Raw genomic sequence first — 21,375 nt, 5'->3', positions numbered from 1 at the left:
CCAGACTTTGGGAGACATGTGAAACAGAAGTGAAGCTTTATTGGGTGGACAGTGTGTGTGAGAGGGTGCGTGTGTGGGATCAGTTGGGGCAGCCAAAGACGACCATGTTCTCCGTGAAGCTGGCCAGGTCCTCGCACTGTTTCTGGTTCTCCTCATCTTGACATTCTTCAGCTTCGGGCCACAGCTCCACCCAGGTGTCCTTCCCGATGATGTAGCTGATGCTGCGGGAAGACAGACCCGTCAGGAGGGGGCATGGAGGGTGGGAGGAGGCGGCCTCCAGAAGGCACGGGGCGGGAACTCACTTGGGTTTGTCGCCCCACAGGTCAGAGGACACGCCCCACACGAGGTAGTGTGCCCCCTCTTTCAGTTTAAGGGCTTCCCTGCACTTGATGTGGCTGATGAACTTGCGCTCCTGTTTAACCTGCACCTCGTCCGAGCCTGGAGGGGAGGGAAAGGGAAGCTGAGCTGGGGGAGGGAGAGGGAGAGGGTGGGGAGGGCAGGGAAGCTGAGTTGGGGGAGGAGAAGGGGAGGGGCTGGGGGAAGGGGGAGGTAGACACAGGACTAACCCGATTTGATGATCTGCTCGATCACCATGATGTACTCGTCAAAGTCCTCTTCAAGCTTCTTCTGGATGAGTCTGGTCTTGTATACTGTTGAGGGGCGGGAAGGACAGCGGGGCGTGCTGGGCAGGGCTCTCTGTGGGGCGCCCTCACCTGGCTCCTCCCAAGCGATGATCACAGCCAGGCATGCCCACGTCCCTGCTAGCCACTCCCGTCACCGCAGTGTAACACGCCGGGCTACACTCACACCCATGCACACAATCAGAGCCCTCCACAACCACTGTCAGAGGCACGATGATAGCGACTCCTATCCACCATGACCCACAGGTTCCCCACAACACGGTGGTACACACAACCACATCCACTCCCAACCACCTGTCACACACACGCCCACAAACCCACCCCACTCATGACCATGTCTCCTGTGCAATCAGAGCCCCTCACAACACACACACACACACACATACACCAGTCACCCACAACCACAGTCACCACGCGCAGCCAGGACCACACCTGCCTTCACACTGCCGCTCACACACAAGCATGCATGTGTGCACCTTTTCCAGGCCTCTTGCCCAGCGCCCCACTCACCATAGTCCACGCCCGGCTCGCAGGCCCTGTCCAGCCGGTTCTCCAGAGTGATCGCCTCCTCCGTGTGGTGCATGAAGCAGTTCTCTGAGGGGTGGGTGGGGGGTGGGGCGGGGACACCGTCTAAGACCCACTTCCTGTTCAGGGCACCCACTACCCAGGGGTATGCCTGGTCCCCTGGTTCAGACCTCTTGGGTCAATCCCCCACCCCAAGGGAGCCGGGGTCCAGTGGGTGTGGGCACCCTCCTAGCACCTGAGCACTCACCCTCTGCACAGCGGCAGGTATCTTTGTGGCAGAGTTTGCTCAGCATTCCGTCCTCTTTATCCGGGTGATAGAAGCGGATACAAGTTTCATCTGTGGCAGAGGTGATGGGGAGGGGTCAGAAGGCTAGAGCCTCCACCCCAGACACCACACCTGGAGGCTCAGTTATCCAACTCCAGCCGGTCAGACCTCCAGATGCCAGGTCCCCAGCCCTGGGACCCCCAGACTCCTAACTCCCAGACCTGGGGATCCCCAGGCCCCTAACTCCCAGATCCAGGAACCCCCCCCAGGCCTTTAACTCCCAGACCTGGGGACCCCCAGATCCCTAACTCCCAGACCCAGGGAACACCAGACTCCTAACCCTCAGATTTCCAGGAACCCCGGACTCCTAGCTCTCAGATCCCTGGGGCCTCCAGACCCTTAACCTCCAGATCCCTAACTCCCAGACCCCTAACTCCCACACCTGGGGACCCCAGACCCCTAACTCCAAAACCTGGGGACCCCCTGACTCTTAACTCTCAGATCCTCAAAACCCCCAGAGTCTAACTCCCAGATCCCAGGTCGTAGGATGGCTGCTCACCCAGGTTGTAATAGGAGTACACCTTGACAGCCCCAGGCTGTATAAGTCCGACATTAAAGTACTGGTGAACTTTGAAGGACAGACAGTCCTCCTGTGTGTGTGAGACCTGGGAAGAAGGAGGTTGGTCAGTGGCAGGGCCTACATGGAAGGAAGTCCAGCATGGGATTCTGGGGGTTGGAAAGTGGTGGAGAAGCTGAGGGATCCAGGTGGGGAAGATGGGGGGTGGGTGGCAGTGGGCAGGAATCTTTGACAAAAGATTAATAAGCAGTTCATCAAATCCATTACCCCACCCCCACCCCACCCCACCCCCGCTAAGGCTAGATTGTACTTCTCAGCACGTTTCAGTTCCTTGTGGCCACGTGATTGAGCTCTGGCCAAGGACTGCTATTTATGTCCTTAAAAACATTCTGTGGTTAACAAGACTGCATTAGATACTTGAAAGTTGCCAAAAGAGTAGGTCTTAAAAAAGTTACCAACACACACATTATAGCTATGTAGGGGGTGGATGTAACTGACCTTATTGTGGTAATTATTTTTCAGTTTATAAATATATAAAATCCTTGCATTGTGCACATTAAAACTACACAGTGTTATATGTCAATTACAGCACAGTAAAATTGGAAAAATTAAAGAGAAAGAAAGAAAAGAGGGAGAAAGGGAGTGAGGGAGGGAAGAAGGAGACAGATATACACATATATGTACTGAGACATTGTTGTTGTTTAGTCATTAAGTGGCGTCCAACTGTTTGCAACCCCATGGACTGTAGCCCGCCAGGCTCTTTTCTGTCCATGGGATTTCCCACGGACAGAATACTGGAGTGGGTTCCCATTTCCTTCCCTAGGGGATCTTCCCCACCCAGGGATCAAACCAGAGTCTCCTGCATTGGCAGGTGGATTCTTTACCACGGAGAGAGCTGGGAAGCCCCATATTGATACACACACAGGTGTATATGTGATGACACGTATATTTGGAGAAAAGCCATAGTAGAGAGAAAGAGAGCAAGGGCAGGGAATTCCCTGCTGGTCCAGTGGTTAAGAATGCACCTTCCAATGCAGGGGATGTGGGTTTGATCCCTGGTTGGGGAATTAAGATTCCACATGCTGCGGAGCAACTGAGACCGTGTGCCACAACTATTGAGCTTGTGCCCTAGAGCCCACACTCTAGCAACAAGAGAAGACACCACAATGAGAAGCCTGCACACTGCAACGAAGAGTAGCCCCCACTTGCCACAACTAGAGAAAGCCCACGTGCAGCAAAGAAGACCTAGTTCAGCCAAAAACAACGACAACAACAACCCAAAAACCTGCAGTGAGATAGCCCCCACACATGCCAGAATAGCTATCATCACAAAGAACACAAATAACAAGTGTTGGGAAGCCTTGTGCACTGTTGGTCGGCCTGCAAATCGGCATGTGGACTTCTCCAGTTATGGCATGTGGGTCAGTGGTTGTGGCATGCCACAGCCAAGAGCCCATGCACCACAATGAAGACCCAGCTCCATCATATAAACAAACAGAACAAGGGAAGAATGGGGGAAAATAAGAGAAGAGAGAAACGCTAGGGGCTGGGGAACAAGGGAAGCTCTTTCTCTCCATCAAGCACTGCTGTTTTAAAAACCACAAGTGGGTTTTTTTCCACTCAGTAGTTAAGACTCTGGTGAGAAGAAGCTGGAGGGGACAAGTGAAAAATGAGGTTGGGACATGAGTGGTCAGAAGGTGAGATGCTTACAGAAAGTGGGTTGGCCTTGTTTTACATGCCCCTGTCTTCCCACACCCAGCAGTCCAGACCCTGTCTCCCTGGCCCCACCTGGGCACGAGGCCAGTGGAGAAGGAAAGGTCAGCCAGGTAGAGGTTCAGGATCCCAATGGAAGCCTTACCTTGTCCAGGTAGATGATGAGTGTGTTCTTGTTGGAGTCTCTGTTCATCTCATACTTAGAGATGTATCTGTCGACACCAGTGCTCAGCTGGGGAAGGATGTGGTTTGTAAAAATCCCTCCTGCATTCCCATTCCCCCTGCCACTCCAGCTTCTTCCAGACCCTGGGCTCCTGCCCATGGATCCCAGCCCCTGGGCCCAAGGCCTTCATACCAGCTTCAGGTCATCAATATCAGGTGAGAAGCCTGTCATCATGGATATATCAAGGATGGACATAGTGGCATCCTGGTCTCCCAGGTACCTAGATGGGGCAGAGGGAGAGGGGGTTGGCCCCCAAGGTGGGATCAGTGCCCAGACAAGGGGGCCATATCAAAGAGCGAGGCCTCTAGTTCCCACATAGGAGCATAGAGGGAGGTTCAAATGTAGGAAGCATTCTCCTAAAGGGAATACAGGAAAAGCTACATAATGATCAAGGTGATTCATTGTTCAGGTTCTGGAACCCAACTGGCCCGGGTTCAAATCCCAGCTCTCTGTAACATCTGAGGGGTTACTTAACCTCTCTCTGTGCCTCAGTTCTGGGAAATGAACATGGGCAGGTCTCACTTTGTATGATTCTGTTACCATGGTCTAATTCAACGTCACCAGTCCCCCAGCACCATGTTTGGACATCAAGACCACGTTGCTAATCTCACACTGCCATGCAAAGGGAGGACTTCTTGTCCTGTATTCAGCACAGGACTAGATGCACAATATACTCTCACAAAGCGTTAAGCATCACAGTTGTTATTTGTAAGAAGTCTTGCTAGAGACACAGGGATGGCCAAGATGAATCCCAGTGAACCATCTCTTACTTGGTACAGATGTCAAGGATCATGGAACCTTTGGCGTCCTGAGGCTTCTTGACTAGAAACACAGAAAACAGAAGGATGGATGGTGGTGGGGAAGTGGGAGGGGTGTGGTTCCTGGGTTCTGATCCAGGAGGGAGGCAGACAAAAGAACAGGGTTGGGGGAAGAGTAACAGATAGGGTCTCCACTCCTTTCACCTGGTTCGAGGGCTGGGCGTATGGAAACTTGGAGGTCGAACTTTTTGCAGGAGACTTTGCCTTTGAGCTTGGCATGGTACACGGTCACTACCTGGTGAGGTAAGAGGGGAGATGAGGTGTCAGTCCATTTGCCTCAGAAAGGAAAGGGGATACTGGAGCAGAGGGGCCTAGAGAAGGTGGTGGGTCAAGAAAGTGTAGGTTCCCATTCCTTACCGACAAGGTGCCTTGTCCTTTCCCTTCAGCTCTTACTGTGAAACGCTCATTTTCCTTAGTCTGCAAGGAGTGGAGAGAGAGAAGAGAGAGTATTTGGAACCAAGCCTTCCCCCATTTGTGATGGTCATCGACCCTCCCTCCTGCCTCCTGGAAAGTCTGGCTGGCATGGAGGATGAAAGTGACGAGGGTGTGGCCAGGTGACTTTACCTCTTCTGAGCGCAAGAGGCTGGCAGATTCCCAGAGGATACGATGCTTGACAAAAGAGTTGCGGCTGGGCAGGTGGATGGACACATCCAGGTTCAGCTCCTTGTGATCAGGAACATCCTTCTGGTATTGCGCCAAAGCTTGGAATACCATGAAAGTGGCCTGTTACCCATGACAGAGAAAGGGGGTGAATTTAGGTGACTGAGAATGTGGTTAGAACCACTGAGGGATGAAGAGACTCATATCAGACTTGGGGCAATGAGGCAGTGACCTAGATCCCACCAGAGAGGGTGAGAATACGATTGGGGGCTGGTCAGATACTGAGGACATGTCCTAGAACTCTCTGAGTGCGACAGGTCAGACAAGAGCTTAGAGACACTGGGAACATGGCTAGAATCCACCAGAGTGTACAAACATAAGACAGAAAGTTCAGCCACACTGAGAAGGTGCTCTAGACACATCCAGAGGAGAGAGTCTAAGACAAGCATTGGTAGAGGCACTGAGAATATGTCTAGAACCCACTCATGAAATAAAAGAATGAAATTGGAATCTGGGAACACTGACCATCTGATCTAGAACCCCAAAGTGACACTGAGAGTGTGATTGAGAACCCACCAGAAAGAAAAGCGGTTAGACTGGAGCCTGAGCTTCCTGGAGTTTGAGGTTACTGAACCCTGGTTTAGAACCCATCAGGGACTAGAATAACTAAAATCCTGGTCTAGAACTCACAATAAGATGTGGTAACACTGAGAGCCTGATGTAACTTAGAATGTGGTCTAGAACCCACCAGTGGGAGACAGAGGCTTGGATAATGGTGTGTGAGGTGTTAGTTGCTCAGTTGTGTCCAACTCTTTGTGATCCCATGGACTGTAGCCCACCAGGCTCCTCTATCCATGGAATTCTCCAGGTAAGAATACTGGAGTGGGTTGCCATTCCCTTTTCCAGGGGATCTTCCCAACCCAAGGATCGAACCCGGGTCTCCTGCATTTCAGGCAGATACTTTCATCACTGAGCCACCAGGGAAGCCCCTTGGATAATGCTGTAGAGTCATTAAGAACCTGGTCTAGAACCCACTGATGAGACAGAGAAACATTGGGGGCTGGTGAAATGAACATGAACTAGAACCCACCAGTGAGACGAATAAGATAGGGAACTGTGAACATGATCTAGAACCTACCAGAAGGACAGAGAAGTTTAGATAATGGTGTAGGGTCATTAATAATCTAATTTAGAATCCACCAGTGATACAGAGTAACACTGTGGGCCTGGTGAAATGAACATTATATCTAGAACCCACCAGTGAGACAGAGTAAGATGGGGCACTGGGAACATAGACTAGAACCCACAGTAGGAGAGAGAGGTTCACACCTGAACCTGGGCCCTGAGAATATGATCTAGACACCAAGAGGGAAAAGGAGGCTTGAAACACAGCTCAGGGCATCCAGAATGTAGTCTAGAATCCACAGATGGGTTTGAAACTAAAAAAAAAAAAAAAGATTCTTGACTTCATTCCAATCATCCTGGCTGATGGAAGAGAAACACTGCCTCTCTTGGTCTTGGTACTTTCTTCAGAAGACTGAGGCCAGAGGAGGTTGGGATGAAGTTACCGGGGCGAGGTATGTGCGGACTACTTGCCTGCGTGGAGCCATAACCACCTCCATAGTATCTCTGCTCGTTGAGCCAGCGCACGACAGGAGGCACAGTGTCGAAGTCTTTGCGTGCCAGCAGAGCCAAGAGGGCATAGGATGTGGCCTCCACATTGTAGAGCTTCTTGTTGGGTTCCTCCCAGCGGTTTTTTTCTGCAGGGAAAACCCCCCACCCCCAATGCTCACAACCCTGTCCATCCTGTGAACAGCTCAGAGAAAACTCAGGAAAAAAAGACTCATAGCCTAAACCACTTGGTGTTCAGGTGTCCTGGCCCACATTCTAGGACCTCAATCTGCTGGCTCCTGCCTCATGCTCTTCCCTCATCCACCTTCACTCCTCCATATGAGCTCTGCACTGCAGCCCCACTGTGGGAGATTTCCTAAACTTGAAACACACATTCTTACCTCTGAGCCTTTGCATATTCTGTTCCCTTTGCATAGAGTACCTATTCTCCATCTACTTTGTTAATTCTTACCCACCCTGCACAATTAGTGGGCACCCCAAGACTGAGTGGAGGTCCCTCTTCCTCCTGTCTCTCAAAGGATCCTGTGCTTCTCTGATCCCAGCACTCTGATACTCTATAGTAATCTATGAACTCATTTCTTTCTTCAATTGGAGTGTGAGGCCATAATGGCAAGGGCTGTGCTGTACTCACGGTGGTGTCCCAAGTGCCTAAGAAAGTTATGATGGCAGAGACTGTCACTGAGAACCAAGAGGAGGATGACCTCCTGTCCCTGGGCACACAGTTGGACTACATTTCCCAGAAGCCTTTGCAGGTATATGGCCACATGACTAAGCTCTGGCCTATGGAATGTGCACAGCAGTGATTAGGCCTCTTCTATGTCTAGTCCCTTGCCCAATCTTCCTATTTCCTTTTCAGCCTGAAAGAGCAGGATTCTGAGGCTCCAGAATGGCAGAGTCATGAAAAGATAGAGACCTGGATCCCTGCATCACTGTATGGAGGAGAGCTGTCCACCAACAACATACTTTTGTCGTGTTAAACCACTTTGGTATTTATATGATACTTGAGATACCTTATTATCAGTGAGTACAAACATGATACAGTGTCATCACTGGAATCAATGATTAGCTGCCCACTATGTGCTAGGCACTGTGCTAAATTCCCTATGGTATTATTTTACTGAATCCTAATTACCCTTGAGATGATTATAATGTTACAGTGTTGTTGCTGTGAGTCACTAAGTGGTATCTGACTCTTTTATGACTCCATGAACTGTAGCCTGCCAGGCTCCTCCATCCATGGGACTCGTTTCCTTCTCCAGGGGATCTTCCTGACCCAAGGATTGAACCCAAGAATCTCCTGGCAGGCAGATTCTTGACCACTGAGCCACTAGGGAAGCCCTAGGTATCATTTGAAGATGAGGAAACTAAGGTCCAGAGAGGTTAAGCGACTTGTACAAGGTCAGACAGTGAGAAAGTGGCAGAGTTGGATTTCAATTTAGATCTGTCTGATGTCCATGCTCATGGTCTTAATCACACCTCACTGCTGGGTCATAGCAAGTGCTCAACACCCAGCATTCAACATGGTTGAATGAATTATGCAGTGAGCCTTCTCGTGTGGTTTACGAGGAGAAATTATCACACCACAGAGCCATTCATTCCAGTTCAGCTTGTAGAGGTCCATCCCAGTGCAGCTTAAAGCCATGCACCCCAGCTTGAGAGGGCCACCCTCAGTCTCCAGCCATGGGTCCCTCCGTACTCCTCCAGGCTACCCCTCACCTTTGGCTGTATTCAGAAATTTGGTGAGGCGGTCATCCTCCAGCTTGCCCAACAAAGCCAGGGCATAGGCAGCAATGGCCACAGTATATGGTCTTCGCAGCTCTCTGTAGTGGTTTTCAAGGAAGTCTCCTGCCTTAGTGATGCTGCGGCCCAGGCTCTGTGACAAAGAGGATTGGGTACTCTGGTCAGGGGAGCATTTCTGTTATAGACAACTGATGAAGATCACTTTCTGGGACCAGGTGGCTTTTGTCCTTGGGACCTGTTTGCCTTGGATCTATGTTTGAGGGTTTTCTGTTGTGAGTTGCTTTGTTGCTGAGTACCTACTATGGGCTCTGTGTGTGGAGGGTGGGGGTGTGTGCGGTGTGTGTCTCTAAATACCAAGTGGTGTGCTGGTGAATATTTAACAACCAGCTCTCCAGTGGAGGCACAGGACTGGGTGGGGGGCCAGGGGTGTGTTGCTAGTTGTTCATTCGGGCTTTTCTGTAAGATGTTATAGAAAAACCTGAACTTTTGCCAACCCAATAAATTGCCCTTTACAATGGCATAAACACTTCCACCAGGGTCAATTTCAAGTAACCACTGTGATGTCCTTGAACATAGAATGGGGAAGACATACTCCCAACAGGCATTCGTGAGCTAGTATGAGCCAGATTCAGCACTCCAAGGAAACACCTATTATTCAATCATTTTCAGCTAGCTCTTACAATGTCCCAGTCATATAGCTGCTCATTTAATCTCATAAAATCCCATGAGGCAGGCATTACTTTCATCATTATCCTACTGCACAGATTAAATATGGTGACACAGAAGGATGGGGACCAGGGGAAGACATGATTTGAAGTGTTTGCTGATTTCCATGGTGTCAATACTATCATTCCTGATTTCAACCCACCAATGTGGCATTGCTGACTGTAGATATGGCAAGAGAGGAACAGTGGAACAATATGATATAATATTTGCAATATAGAGATACAATAGACATAAATAACCCTGAGAATAATGATAAAAAGTAGCAAAATATTTAGGAAGTGATACATTTTAAGTTTATCACCTGTTTTCAGTGTTTAATCTTTGCAGTGTGAGTTTATATGATTTAATTTTTAACAATGATTGTGTTCAGCAACCAGATTGCAAATTCCAAGAAATTTAACAACTGGCTTTCACAAGCTGGGTAGCATCCTATTGCTTTAAACACCATCGGTCTGGCTCCACCGCCTATGCCATACTTTATTTTAATGTTGCTGTATTGTAGAAAATGTTGTGTTGTAGTAGAAGCAACCCTTTTGACTGCCTTCCTACATCTATCCTCCTCTGTTGTAAGAACACCTCCTCCCTTTGATTCACATGGCCACAATGGAAGCAGCCATATTTGCCCACTGAGAGCTACTTCCTGGTCTCAGCTGATTGGTTCAGGGGTGATCACCTGACCCAGGATGAACCAATCAGAGACCTTCACTGGGAATCCAAAAGTTCTAGCCTTGGTCTGACTGTTTCCTCAAGGAAGACAGCCATGTTCTGCCAGGCAGATTGGGTGGCAGGCAAAGGTGAATTATAGGGCAAGAAAGGATTGGAAGACATGGGAGAACATAAAGAACAAAGAATTCTGGCAGAGTCCTTGAAGCTACTTTCTTTCTTTTTTTTTTTTTTTTAATTTTTTGACTGCAACGCATGGCAAGCAGGATCTTAGTTCCCCAACCAGGGATGAACCCATGCTCCCTGTAGTGGAAACAAGGAGTCTTAATCGCTGGACCACCAGATTCCTACTTTCATTTTTGAACTCTATAAATTCTTAGATCCCTAAAATAAATTTCCCATTTATTTTTGCACAATCTAGTCACACATATGACAACTAGGACACACATGTGGCCTCTGAGACAACTCAGAGAGTCCTAAAAAATGCAAAAACTATTATATCTATTTTACAAACGCACACATAAGGCCTGACAAAGCGTACATGAGAGTCAGGATTTGAGGTCAATTTTATCTGACCCCACAGTCCTGATGCTCTTTTCTACTATAATTTCTCCCAAATCTCCAAGATTGGAACCAGGAAAACCTGGTTTAAAGGTCACCAGCATTAATGGTAGCAGCCCCCTCCCCTCCATCTCTTTTCTGGGCTCCTGAGAAGGAAGAAGCAGCTGGCTGAAAGGGAGATTCTCAAGTCCCCCACTAGGGAAACTAAAAGTCAAACAACCCACTCTCAAAACCCCAGAGCAAAGCAGATGGAGTGATTACAGGCTCTCAGGAGCCTGTCTTTCTAAGCTTCTCTGCTTCGGAACCAAAACTAGAGGAATAGGGGAAAGCAAAAAGCCAACATTATTAATTCTTTCCCTTCTGGGGTCATGCATGCTGAGTCGTGACCAACTCTTTGTGACCCTATGGGAGACGCTATGGACTGTCTTGCCAGGCTCCTCTGTCCATGAGATTTTCCAGGCAAGAATACTGGAGTGGATTGCTATTTCCTACTGCAGGGGATCTTCCCAATCCAGGGATCGAACCCACACCTCTTGCGTTTCCTGTGCACTTCAGGTGGATTCTTACTACTGAGCCACTGGGTAATTCTTTGGGGTCATGGACATGGGTCCCTTTAAGAATCCTCTTAAAGATCTCCAGGAAGGATTTTCTTTCCATTTTTAGTTCTGTGTCCTCAGTTTTCTTTAGGGAAGCCATAAGGATATAAAGGGCTTTCCTGGTGGCGCAGATGGTAGGGAATCTGTCTGCAATGTAGGAAACCCAGTTTCGATCCCTGGGTCAGGAAGATCTGGAGAAGGGAATGGCAACCCACTCCAGTATTCTTGCCTGGAGAAACCCATGGACAGAGGAGCCTGGCAAGCTATAGTTCATGGGGTCGCAAAGAGTTGGACACGACTGAGTGACTAACACACAGGAATATGAATGTAGGAGTCTTGCGGAAAGCAAGCTGAAGGGGCTTTTTGTTGGGCTTGGGTACAACTCTCTGAAAATGGTAAAGCAGGCAGAAAAGACCCAATCTTTGATTTCTCTGTGCCTCAGTTGTCTCTTCTGTAAACTGGGGGCAGTAAGAGTAGCCTATCTCTTGGGCTGTTACAAGGATTATAGGAATTAAACATATGAGACTCTTGTTTTGTTGTTTAGACGCTCAGTCGTGTCCAACTCTTTTGCAATTCCATGGACTGTAGCCCGCCAGGCTTCTCTGTCCGTGGACTTTCCCAGGCAAAAATACTGGAGTGGGTTTCCATTTCCTTCTTTAGGGGACCTTCCCGACCCAGGATCAAACCCACGTCTCCTGCATTGCAGGCAGATTCTTTACCACTGAGCCACCCGGGATCTAGTTAATTGCTAGATAAATGTTGGAAACTATTATGGCCACTGTGGTGACTGTTAGTGCACTGGGAGCACTGGAAATGCCCTGAAAGCAACATCTCACCTCGGGCGGCTGTGTCCTTGGTTGGGGAGGGGAGGGTGGGGACACTTACGTTGACCTGTGCCTCGCAAATGTCTTTAGCCTCGTGCAGCGCGATGAGAACAAAGGCTGTAAGGGACACATCTGTCTCCCTGGCGTCCTTGAAGCCACCCTAGAGGAGATGCGTGGAAGCAAAGACAGGGTCATCAATGTCTTGACATGTCAACCTACGCCCCCTGTAGGCTCAGTGGATCAAGGCAGGGCTGGGTCTCTCCCCAGCCCTCTCCAGAAGGGCCAGGCTCTTCTCTCCAGAAGGGCCAGGCTCTTTAGTATTCATTCATTCATCCTGCAAATGTTGCTGGTGCTGTGGATGAGATGTTGGATGAAGACCAGATTCTAGCCCCAGCCCTCGCGGTCTGCTAGGGGAGACAGACGGGAACCAACCAGCTCATCGACAGATATATAATTAGAAAGTGATTAGTGCTGTGCAGAAGCGATGTGGCATTGAGAATGGACTATGGGAGTGTGACTCAGTCGTGGAAAAGTGTCCCCGAGGGATGATAGCTGGAACCACAATCTGAGCAGAGAGAAGTCAACTCTCAAAGAGGGTGGGGCTTAGCATGCCAGGCAGGAGGAACAGCATGTACAAAGGAGAGCAAGGCTCCCAGCAGTACAGATGGAGTGAGGAGAGACGTGGGTAAGGCCCCGAGGCTGGACGCCTGAAAGGTCAGGCTTACGCATCCATTCTCCAACTTAAGCACACCTGGTGGGGGTGGAGAGGTGTTAAAACGCGGATTCCTAGACGTTGCCCCTAAAGCTTCTGATTCAGTGCACCTGGAGTCCAGCCTGAGAATTTCTGACATCCTGCATTTCTAAAAGCTTGCAGGTAATTTTGCTGATGTTGCAGGCCTGGGGATCGCACTCAGGACCATAGCTCTAAGGAGTTCTATGTTTAAGAGCAACAGGAAGCCAGGGGGTTTCATTTTGCACTGGATCCTGCAAGTCTCTGATCTTTGCAAGGGACGAGAGACACTCTCAGCGCCCTTATTTCCCTGACCCCGCACGCTGTGAATTGGGCAGTGGGTGGATGGTGGAGTCTTTCTCCAGTCCATCCTGTGATGCCCTGGTGCCCTCTTCCCTGGCCTGCCCCGAATCTCTGCCTCTTACAATCATTTCTTGGTGTATCACGGGCCCATCCTCCTGGAAGATTCCATCAGGCTTCTGCTTCTCCAGGATCAGCCATTTGACGGTCTCACAGAGGTCCCTGGAGTCTATGGCGATGAGGTTGGTGGACAGTGCAAAGACCTTGACCACGTAGGCAGTCAGCCTGGGGGTGGGTCGAGAGCGTGAGCCAGTTGGCTCTAGGATCCGGAAACTGGCATCCCAGCCAACCAATGAGCAGAGTGGGGCCGGACCTGGCCTGGTTCCTTCAGGTTAGTAACCCAGTGTGGTATGCTGATTATTCAGCAGGCTGGGACCTTGACTCTGGGTGGAGACCTACCTAGACCACCCCAGGCTGAGATCCAGGGCCTGCTCAGGGATGTGAAAGGCTGAGGATGTGCAAGCTGATCCTGGAGACTCACCAGGTGCTGGGGGGCCGATTTTGGAAGGCGGCGTAGGCTGAGCTTTTTTGTCTGAAGGCCAGCTGCTGGGTGTACCCTGCAGGGAAGAGAGACATGTCACCAGAGGCTGAGTGGACGGGGTGGCTGGTGGGTGTAGGCCCTCCAGGGAGGGAAGGGGCTTAGAGAGAAGATAAAGATTCTGTGAAGGGCGGGACGGCGGTCTAGAGAGGAAAGAGGGGCTCTGGGTAGGGGGCAAGTGTGTGAGAGGACCAAGAGCTAAAGAGGGACTCAGAAGGTGGGAAGATCAGAGAGAGGGGGAAGGAATTCTTGGAGGAGAGGGGATTCAGAGAGAAGAGGTTTTCAAAATGGGTTCTCAGGGGCAAGGGGGCCTCAGCGAGAGAGGGAGCTCAGAGAGGGGTTCAGTGAGGGACGAGGGGGCAATCTCAGAGGAGGGGCGGGACCCCGAGAGTGGCGGGGTCTCAGGAGTGGAGGGGGCTCAGAGATGAAGCCGGCTCAGTGGGGCGGGGCTCAGGGGCGGAGCAAGGGCAGAGGGGCGGGTCTCAGGGGCGGAGCAAGGACAGAGGGGCGTGTCTCAGGGATGAAGTGGGCTCAGAGGGGCGGGCTCAGGGGTGGAGCAGGCTCAGAGGGGCGGGGTTCAGGGGTGGAGCAGGCTCAGAGGGATCGGTAGGACGTGCACCCTTTCTGATGAGCTCCAGGGCCTCCTGCCGCTTCTCCATGCCGAACTTCTCCCACTGCTCGGTGCTGTCCAGGTAGTGCACGGCGATGACCGTGGGCGTCATACCAATCATGTTCTGCTCCCCACAGCCAGAGGGGGTTTGGATAAGGTGCTTCAGCCGCTCTCCGTCGATGGCGTCCTCCGCCATTTCGGCCACCGGAGTCCCTGCAACCGGGCAGGAGGATGGCACTCAAGTCCACGGCTGCTTCCAGACTTTTCAGGCTCTGACCAGCTAGGGCCAAAGGGGTCAAGGACAGCTGGGGGCATGTGAATAATGGAGATGCTTCATGGCTGAATGGCTGGAGGGGGTTTTGCATTTGTGGGGGGTGGGGGTGGGGGTGGGCTTGTGCTTCACAGGGGAACTCTGGGCGCTGGCTCCTCTGGTTCCACCAGCGGTAATAACAGTCATGAATACTTTTATCAGGCTTCACGCTATTCCCCAGGTTCTGTTCTAGGAGAATACCATAGAGTATTTCATTTAATCCTCTCAACAACCCTTAGATATCAATACTATTATTCGCTCCTATCACAGATGAGGAAACCAAGGGTCTTCTTCCCAAACTTCACAGCTTTCAAGGTACAAGGTGCCTTTCTAGCTCCGTCTTGCCCCAGTTCTCCATCCAAGACATTTAGATCCGGAATTTCTGCTCTTGAACTATATTGCTCATGTAAACCTCTTTATCAGCAAAAGCTGTTTGCTGAACTAAGTACCACCTGGAGCCTTCTATGAAGCGGTTTGAGGAGGGGTTCTAGCTGAAGAGGAGGCAGGATACCAGTGGTTAAATATCCCTGGGGTGAGAGCAGATGGAAGTGGGCTCCTGACTCTCGGGTCATGACTCTCCTCCCAACACTGTTCTGGGTCTCCTGGGGTTGGGGTCCAAGGGCATCTCACCTTGCAGGAGGATCTTGGTCTCTGACTCGGTGTCTGGGACTTGATCACTAAGATCTGCAGCTGGGACTTCCTCTCGCTGCACCCCATCTGCCAGGTGAATGGGAGACACCGATGGCACCAGCTCCCTCCCACCCCCTCCTCATCACCACCACCCAGGCCTCACTCCCTCTCCCGTGGCTGACTCACCTTGACCCAGATATTCTGGATTCAGTGTGCGAATGGCCACAGTTTTGTTGACTCTTATTCCTTCTGGCTGGATGGTGTTAGGGGCAGGGGGAGTTGCATGAACAAGACAGACAGTCAGTCATATTCTGGGGATTACTGTAGCATAAGGCATGAGGGCCTCCACCCGAGATCTTAGCTGTGTGACTGGAGGTCAGTTACTTAACCTCTCTGTGCCTCATCTTCCTTCCTTATAAGGAGGTAATATAAACATCTACCTCATGCCTATTGTTGTGCAAGTTCATAATATAATTATAAATTAACAAAGAAGTAACAAGACCTTTAGAAATCTTTCTGTGTGCCTAGATGATTGCTCTCCTGTGGTTAATTCATTTAATCTTCACAACAACCCACTGGAGTGGGTACCGCTTTTATCACTCCCATTTTACAGATGGGGGAGGGACTTCCTCATGGTCCAGTGGTTAATAATCTGCCTTGCAGTGCAGGGTACCTGGGTTTGATCCCTGGTAAAGGAGCTAAGATCCCACATACCATGGGGCAACCAAGCACCCATGCTGCAACTACTGAGCCCATATGCCACAACTAGAGAAGAAGATCCCTGGGCCACAACTAAGCCAAATAAATAAACATTAAAGATGGGGGAACTGGGGAACAGACAGGTAAAGTAACTTGCCCAAGGTCACCAAGCAAGTAGAACAGAATTTGCGTTTGAACGTAATAGTCTGGCTCCAGAGTCTGTTTTTAAAACAATGCCTCCTAATGGGCTAAATAAAATAAAAATTTTAAAACAAATAACTTAAAAGTAAAAGAACAAATTTGAGCCAGTAAACAAGAGTAAATAATACAGGAAAGAGAAAAAATAGATGAAAGAATGTACATAACTACTTAACACAGTGCCTAGCAGACAGTAAGTGCTCAGTTAAAATAGGGGCATCTTAATTAGAGTCAAAGGCCCAACACAAGCTCTCATGTGTATATGCACATAAGCCTCCCTGGAGGACAGTGGGTGCTTTTGCCTTCACAGAACCCATTCTCCTTTTGCCTGGAGTGATTCCCATCTTTTCCTTTGCAGACTGAGTTCCTGCCTATGCTGTATTCATCAGTGTGTAACATCCAGCTCTCTAGGAAGAAAAGCTCTTGATTAGTAGTGCTGCCAATTTCCTTGGTGTAAATTTCTCCACCATGATGGATTTCGAGCTACCACCATGAGTGAGTGCAGACTTGGGAAGTGGTAGACATACTGGATCTAGGGAGCTGGGTATCACAGGCTCCAGCACACTACTGGTTTCTTCTCACCAGTGCCTGTGTTGAGTCATATTGAAATTCACAGCAAGAGGAAAACTGTGTGCACCTATCTAGACACACTTTCATGTAATTTTTAAAATATATTGTTTTAATGATTAGATTTATTCCAGAACATTAAAGTAGTTGAAAAAATATGTTTGCTTCCATTAAAGCCAGGGAAGAAACATTATAATAAGTTATGATTTGGGTATAAATAAAACATTTCAATGTGAAATCTTACTGTCAGTTTTGATACATTTGGTTTTGAATGTTTCAATATTTTTTTCAACTACTATAATGTTTTTTGGGAAAAAATAACCAATAAAAAATATACACAGGCCCAACTCAGTTTTCTTTTGCTTTAGGCATCAATATGACATAGTTTGATACCATCAAATTTGTCTCTAAAATTTTGATATTCTGTATATTGCAGGGGTTTTTGGAATGGATTTTGATTTCTTAAAATATTGCATTAAAATATTTTTGATCTTGTTTATGATCTTATGTTTTGCTTTAAAGTATTCATGAAAGATGCTAAAATCCTTTCATTTTGGTTGATGATTTTGTCTTTGAAAATGTTCAACAAAAATGACTGCTAATGCATATTTCTCTTTTGCCGGGTTGAGTTATTTTTCCCATGGATCTTCTTTTTTGTTGTGTGTGAATGCATATTTTAAGGGTAAGAATCATAGGTAAAAAAGAAGTGTCCTAGTTCTTGCAATTGTATATTATTCTTTTGCAATATTTGCTCTGTGAAATATATTTTCTCAAGATTTTAAAATTTTATTTATTTATTTGGCTGTGCTGTGTAGCTTATCATATCTTAGTTCCATGACCAGGGGTCAAATCCAGGGCCACAGCAGTGAAAATACTGAGTCCTAATCACCAGACCACCAAGGAACTGTCCCCAAGATCTTTAAAGTCAGAAGAAAACCCCTGTGCTAAAATGTTACAAGATGTCATATTTGATATTAAAATATATTTTAATGAAAAAAATATTATTGATCTCTAAGTTTTTGGGTGTCTGCTAAAAATTCTGTGCCCAAGAATAATGCCTCACTTGCCTCACCCTAATCCTGGCCCTCCTTCCAAGCTTCCAGAACTCCTGAATCTCCTTATGGTGTGCCTGGGTCTCCAAGTTGGGTTGACAACACAGGGAGAACTGGAGCCTCTCCTGAAGGACAAGGGACAGCAGGTACTCCAAGGACTCACCACGACCTTCAGGGTCTTCTTGACACCATCACTGATGAAGTGGTTGTAGACGGCAGCCTTGACCTCCACCTCATGGAGGCCGACCTTCAGGGGCACAATGACGTAAGGCACCGCCACTGAGGACCTGGCTGGGATCATTATAGTCTGCTGATGGCGCTTCTTGGCGGTGGCCAGGCTACAGAAGGCTGGATTGTAGAGCAATTCCACCCTCACCTGCCAGGGAGAGAGAGTATGGGGTCAGGAGAACATGCCACGGACTGGCTCCCTCAAGTCCCCGCTCCATCCATGCTTCTGTTGCACCAGGGACGCACCTTGAGATTTTCGGCCTCCCGGTAGTTGTAGAGGATCGCTCGGATCTCCACTTGCTCATTGCGCACCACCGAGTAGGGGAGACGCAGGTCAATAAAGAAATCCTGCATCACAGTGATCTCATAGGGGTCAGCCACACAGATTCCTGCCCAGAGTGGAAACAGAACGCAGAGTGTCAGGAGTGGGGTCAGGGGACTGGGCAGGGTGGACTGGGTCCAAGTTCTTGCCCCTACCAATGTCTCAGTGCTTACACTTGACTGCGGGAGCTATCCCAAGGTCTTTGCAGAAGCCCATAGACATAATATGGGGCTTTCCTGGTGGCTCAGATCGGAAAGACTCTGGCTGTGTCACAGGGGACCTGGGTTTGCTCTCTGGGTCAGGAATATTCCCTTGGAGAAGGGAATAGCAACCCACTCCAGGATTCTTGCCTGGGAAGTCCTGTGGACAGAGGAGCCTGGCGGGCTCCAGTCCACGGGGTCTCAGAGTTGGACATGACTGAGCTACTAAGCACACACACATAGATGGAACACCGTGGTGGGGGCGGGGGGTTGGGTAGGTTTGATCCCTGGTCAAGGAACTAAGATCCTGCAAGTTGCATGGTGTGGACAAAAAGAAAATCTTGTGAAAAGAAATGACTAAGCCAGAAAGTGACACAACACTGTGAATCAACCATAATTCAATTTTTTTAAAAAGGCACTTCCCTGGTGGTCCAGTGGCTGAGACTCTGGTTTCCAATGCAGGGGGCCTAGGTTTGATCCCTGGTCAAGGAACTAGATCTCACATGACACAGCTAAAAGGCAGTGCAGTCAAATAAATAAGTAAAAAGAAATACCTTTTAAAAAAGAATTGACTTCTGATACCTGATTTGTGTCATTTAAGGAGGCATCTATACATCTCCAAAAGGCACTTACTCTTTGACCCCTAAAGTATGCTCAACTCCAATAATAAAAATAATAGTTCACACTCACTGAACATGTACAATGTGTCCAGTACTATTATAACTATTATAAAATCCCAACACTTTGCGTAGTTACTCTTTCAGTTGTGCCCATTTTATGGATGAGCATCAAGAGGCTGAGTAACTTGATTAAGGCCACACAGCTGCCCAGAGAAAGATGTGGGATTTGGACTCAGGGACTTGGGCTTGGGAAGCGCCCCGCTTTTAACAATACTCTTTCTTTATCCCATAAGAGCTCTTAAGTCTAAAATTTTCAAGTTCTATTGGTTGCATGCATGCTAAGTTGCTTCAGTCATTTCTGACTCTTTGCAACACTCTGGACTGTAGCCCGCCAGCCTCCTCTATCCATGGAATTCTCCAGGCGAGAATACTGGAGTGGGTTGCCATTTCCTTCTCCAGGAGATATTCCCAACCCAGGGATCAAACCCAGGTCTCCTGCATTGCAGGCAGATTCTTTACTGACTGAGCCATAGGGAAGCCTAAATGTCTTATACATACTGCTGTATTTTAAATGGATGACAAATAAGGACCCCTTGTCTAGCACAGGGAACTCTGTTCAATGTTATGTGGCAGTCTGGATGGGAGGGGAGTTTGGGGGAGAATGGATACATGGATATGTATGGCTGAGTCTCTTCACTGCCCACCTGAAACTGTCACAACACTGTTCATCGGCTGTACTTCAATATAAAATTAAAAAGTTAAAAAAACATAAAAGATACTGAATGGCTAACAAACTCTGAGGTAAAGCTCCTTTAGCAGATTGCAAATAGTCCAGGGAACATGCTTAATGGGAAAGGGTCTAACGATAGTTTTTAACATTTATTTTTTCAAGCTGCAGGAACATTTTTTAGGTAAAGGAAACCTCAGACAGAACCTTGGTATACAGAAATGTACAACAGGCAAATATGAAGATGCCCTGATTTGAAACAGGGATGGGGACCCCAAACTAGAACTGTGCTGAGTGGCTTTGCAGTCCCAGGCAGAAGGAAAACTATGTGCCTTGCGTTTATGATTTCATCTGCTGTCATCACTTGGTCAAGAGAAATTGTCAGAAAATCACAATTCCTTCCATGAAAAGCAAGACAAGCAAAGAAGCAGATTTTAAAAGTCTTGAAACCAGGAAAGTAAAATGACACTGAAGTATAATTTATGATAAATTATAACTAAATAAACTTATACTAGAGTAACTGGGTGTGGTATAAATGAAATACACAATGCTGTGAGTTTTAATATATCTTTTTTTTTTTTTAGTGTTTTTAATAGTTTTTCAACTACTTTAATGCTCTGGGGGAAAAAATAACCTTTAAAATGGACAGAAAATATGTATACGAACCACATCTTTCCTTTGGCCTCAAGCTCCAACAGGGCTCAACACGGTGCTGGTCTTTATTTAAAATCTACATATTTTGTATATCATGGATTTTTTTTTTTTTGCATTCATTTTGATTTTAAGAAAACTATTGCATGAAAATACAATTTATCTTGATGACTGAGTTTTTGGCACCCACTTAATTTTGCATTCAAAGTCAGTGCCTCACTTTCCTTACCCCACTCCCAGCAGCTCTAAACCATTCATACTTGACTAGGGTTTGTCAGGGTCTCACACGCAGCCCTTGGTGGCAGTGGCAGGGGGAGGGTATGCATACCCCTTTTTGTTGTGTTTCACAGCCTACCCACTGATGTTTTAATCACTCACTTCATCCCGCTTCCTCTTTTAATTGCTTTACTCACTATCATGGCAACATCACCCCTACCAAGTTCTTGTTGCAAATTATTCTATATGATATTATAGAATAATATATCACATAGCAAATAATTCTATATGATATAGTGAATATATATCTTTATGCAAGTGTGTGCTCAGTCGCTCAGTCGTGTCCAAATCGTTACTACCCTGTGGACTGTAGCCCATCCATGAAATTTTCCAGGCAAGAATACAGGAGTGAGTTGCCATTTCTTACTCCAGAGGATGTTCCTGATCCAAGGATTGAACCTGCCTTTCTTGCATCTCCTGCTTTGGCAGGCAGATTCTTTAGCACTGAGCCACCTGGGAAGCCTGTGTGTTTTTATACATTTGTCCAAACCCACAGAAACATTAAGACACCGAGAGTGAGCCCTAATGTCAGCTGCTGCTGCTGCTAAGTCGC

The 21,375-nt window shown here is 48.1% G+C and overlaps 1 protein-coding gene across 1 annotated transcript in view; it reads right to left on the bottom strand.

Moving 5' to 3' along the window:
• Window positions 1-23: 23 nt before the first annotated feature.
• Window positions 24-21,375, bottom strand: part of LOC138085376 (complement C3) — a 36,295-nt gene continuing 14,943 nt past the window's right edge. The window contains exons 20-41 of the mRNA XM_068979713.1: window positions 18,273-18,415; window positions 17,962-18,174; window positions 15,469-15,535; window positions 15,283-15,369; window positions 14,352-14,555; window positions 13,676-13,751; window positions 13,260-13,419; window positions 12,166-12,264; window positions 8,711-8,867; window positions 6,959-7,122; window positions 5,327-5,485; window positions 5,120-5,179; window positions 4,907-4,997; window positions 4,715-4,766; window positions 4,077-4,164; window positions 3,867-3,953; window positions 1,991-2,096; window positions 1,414-1,503; window positions 1,152-1,235; window positions 567-650; window positions 303-438; window positions 24-221 (exon numbers count right to left, since the gene is read on the bottom strand). Of these exons, the coding sequence (XP_068835814.1) occupies window positions 80-221; window positions 303-438; window positions 567-650; window positions 1,152-1,235; window positions 1,414-1,503; window positions 1,991-2,096; window positions 3,867-3,953; window positions 4,077-4,164; window positions 4,715-4,766; window positions 4,907-4,997; window positions 5,120-5,179; window positions 5,327-5,485; window positions 6,959-7,122; window positions 8,711-8,867; window positions 12,166-12,264; window positions 13,260-13,419; window positions 13,676-13,751; window positions 14,352-14,555; window positions 15,283-15,369; window positions 15,469-15,535; window positions 17,962-18,174; window positions 18,273-18,415 (2,549 nt within the window). The 3' untranslated portion in view covers window positions 24-79. The remainder of the gene's footprint in view (window positions 222-302; window positions 439-566; window positions 651-1,151; window positions 1,236-1,413; window positions 1,504-1,990; window positions 2,097-3,866; window positions 3,954-4,076; window positions 4,165-4,714; window positions 4,767-4,906; window positions 4,998-5,119; window positions 5,180-5,326; window positions 5,486-6,958; window positions 7,123-8,710; window positions 8,868-12,165; window positions 12,265-13,259; window positions 13,420-13,675; window positions 13,752-14,351; window positions 14,556-15,282; window positions 15,370-15,468; window positions 15,536-17,961; window positions 18,175-18,272; window positions 18,416-21,375) is intronic.

Source organism: Capricornis sumatraensis, chromosome 9 (assembly GCF_032405125.1).
Source record: "Capricornis sumatraensis isolate serow.1 chromosome 9, serow.2, whole genome shotgun sequence".
Lineage (NCBI taxonomy): Eukaryota > Metazoa > Chordata > Mammalia > Artiodactyla > Bovidae > Capricornis > Capricornis sumatraensis.
The sequence above is the reverse complement of the archived record's forward strand: the minus strand, read 5'-3'. Positions and strand labels throughout refer to the sequence as shown.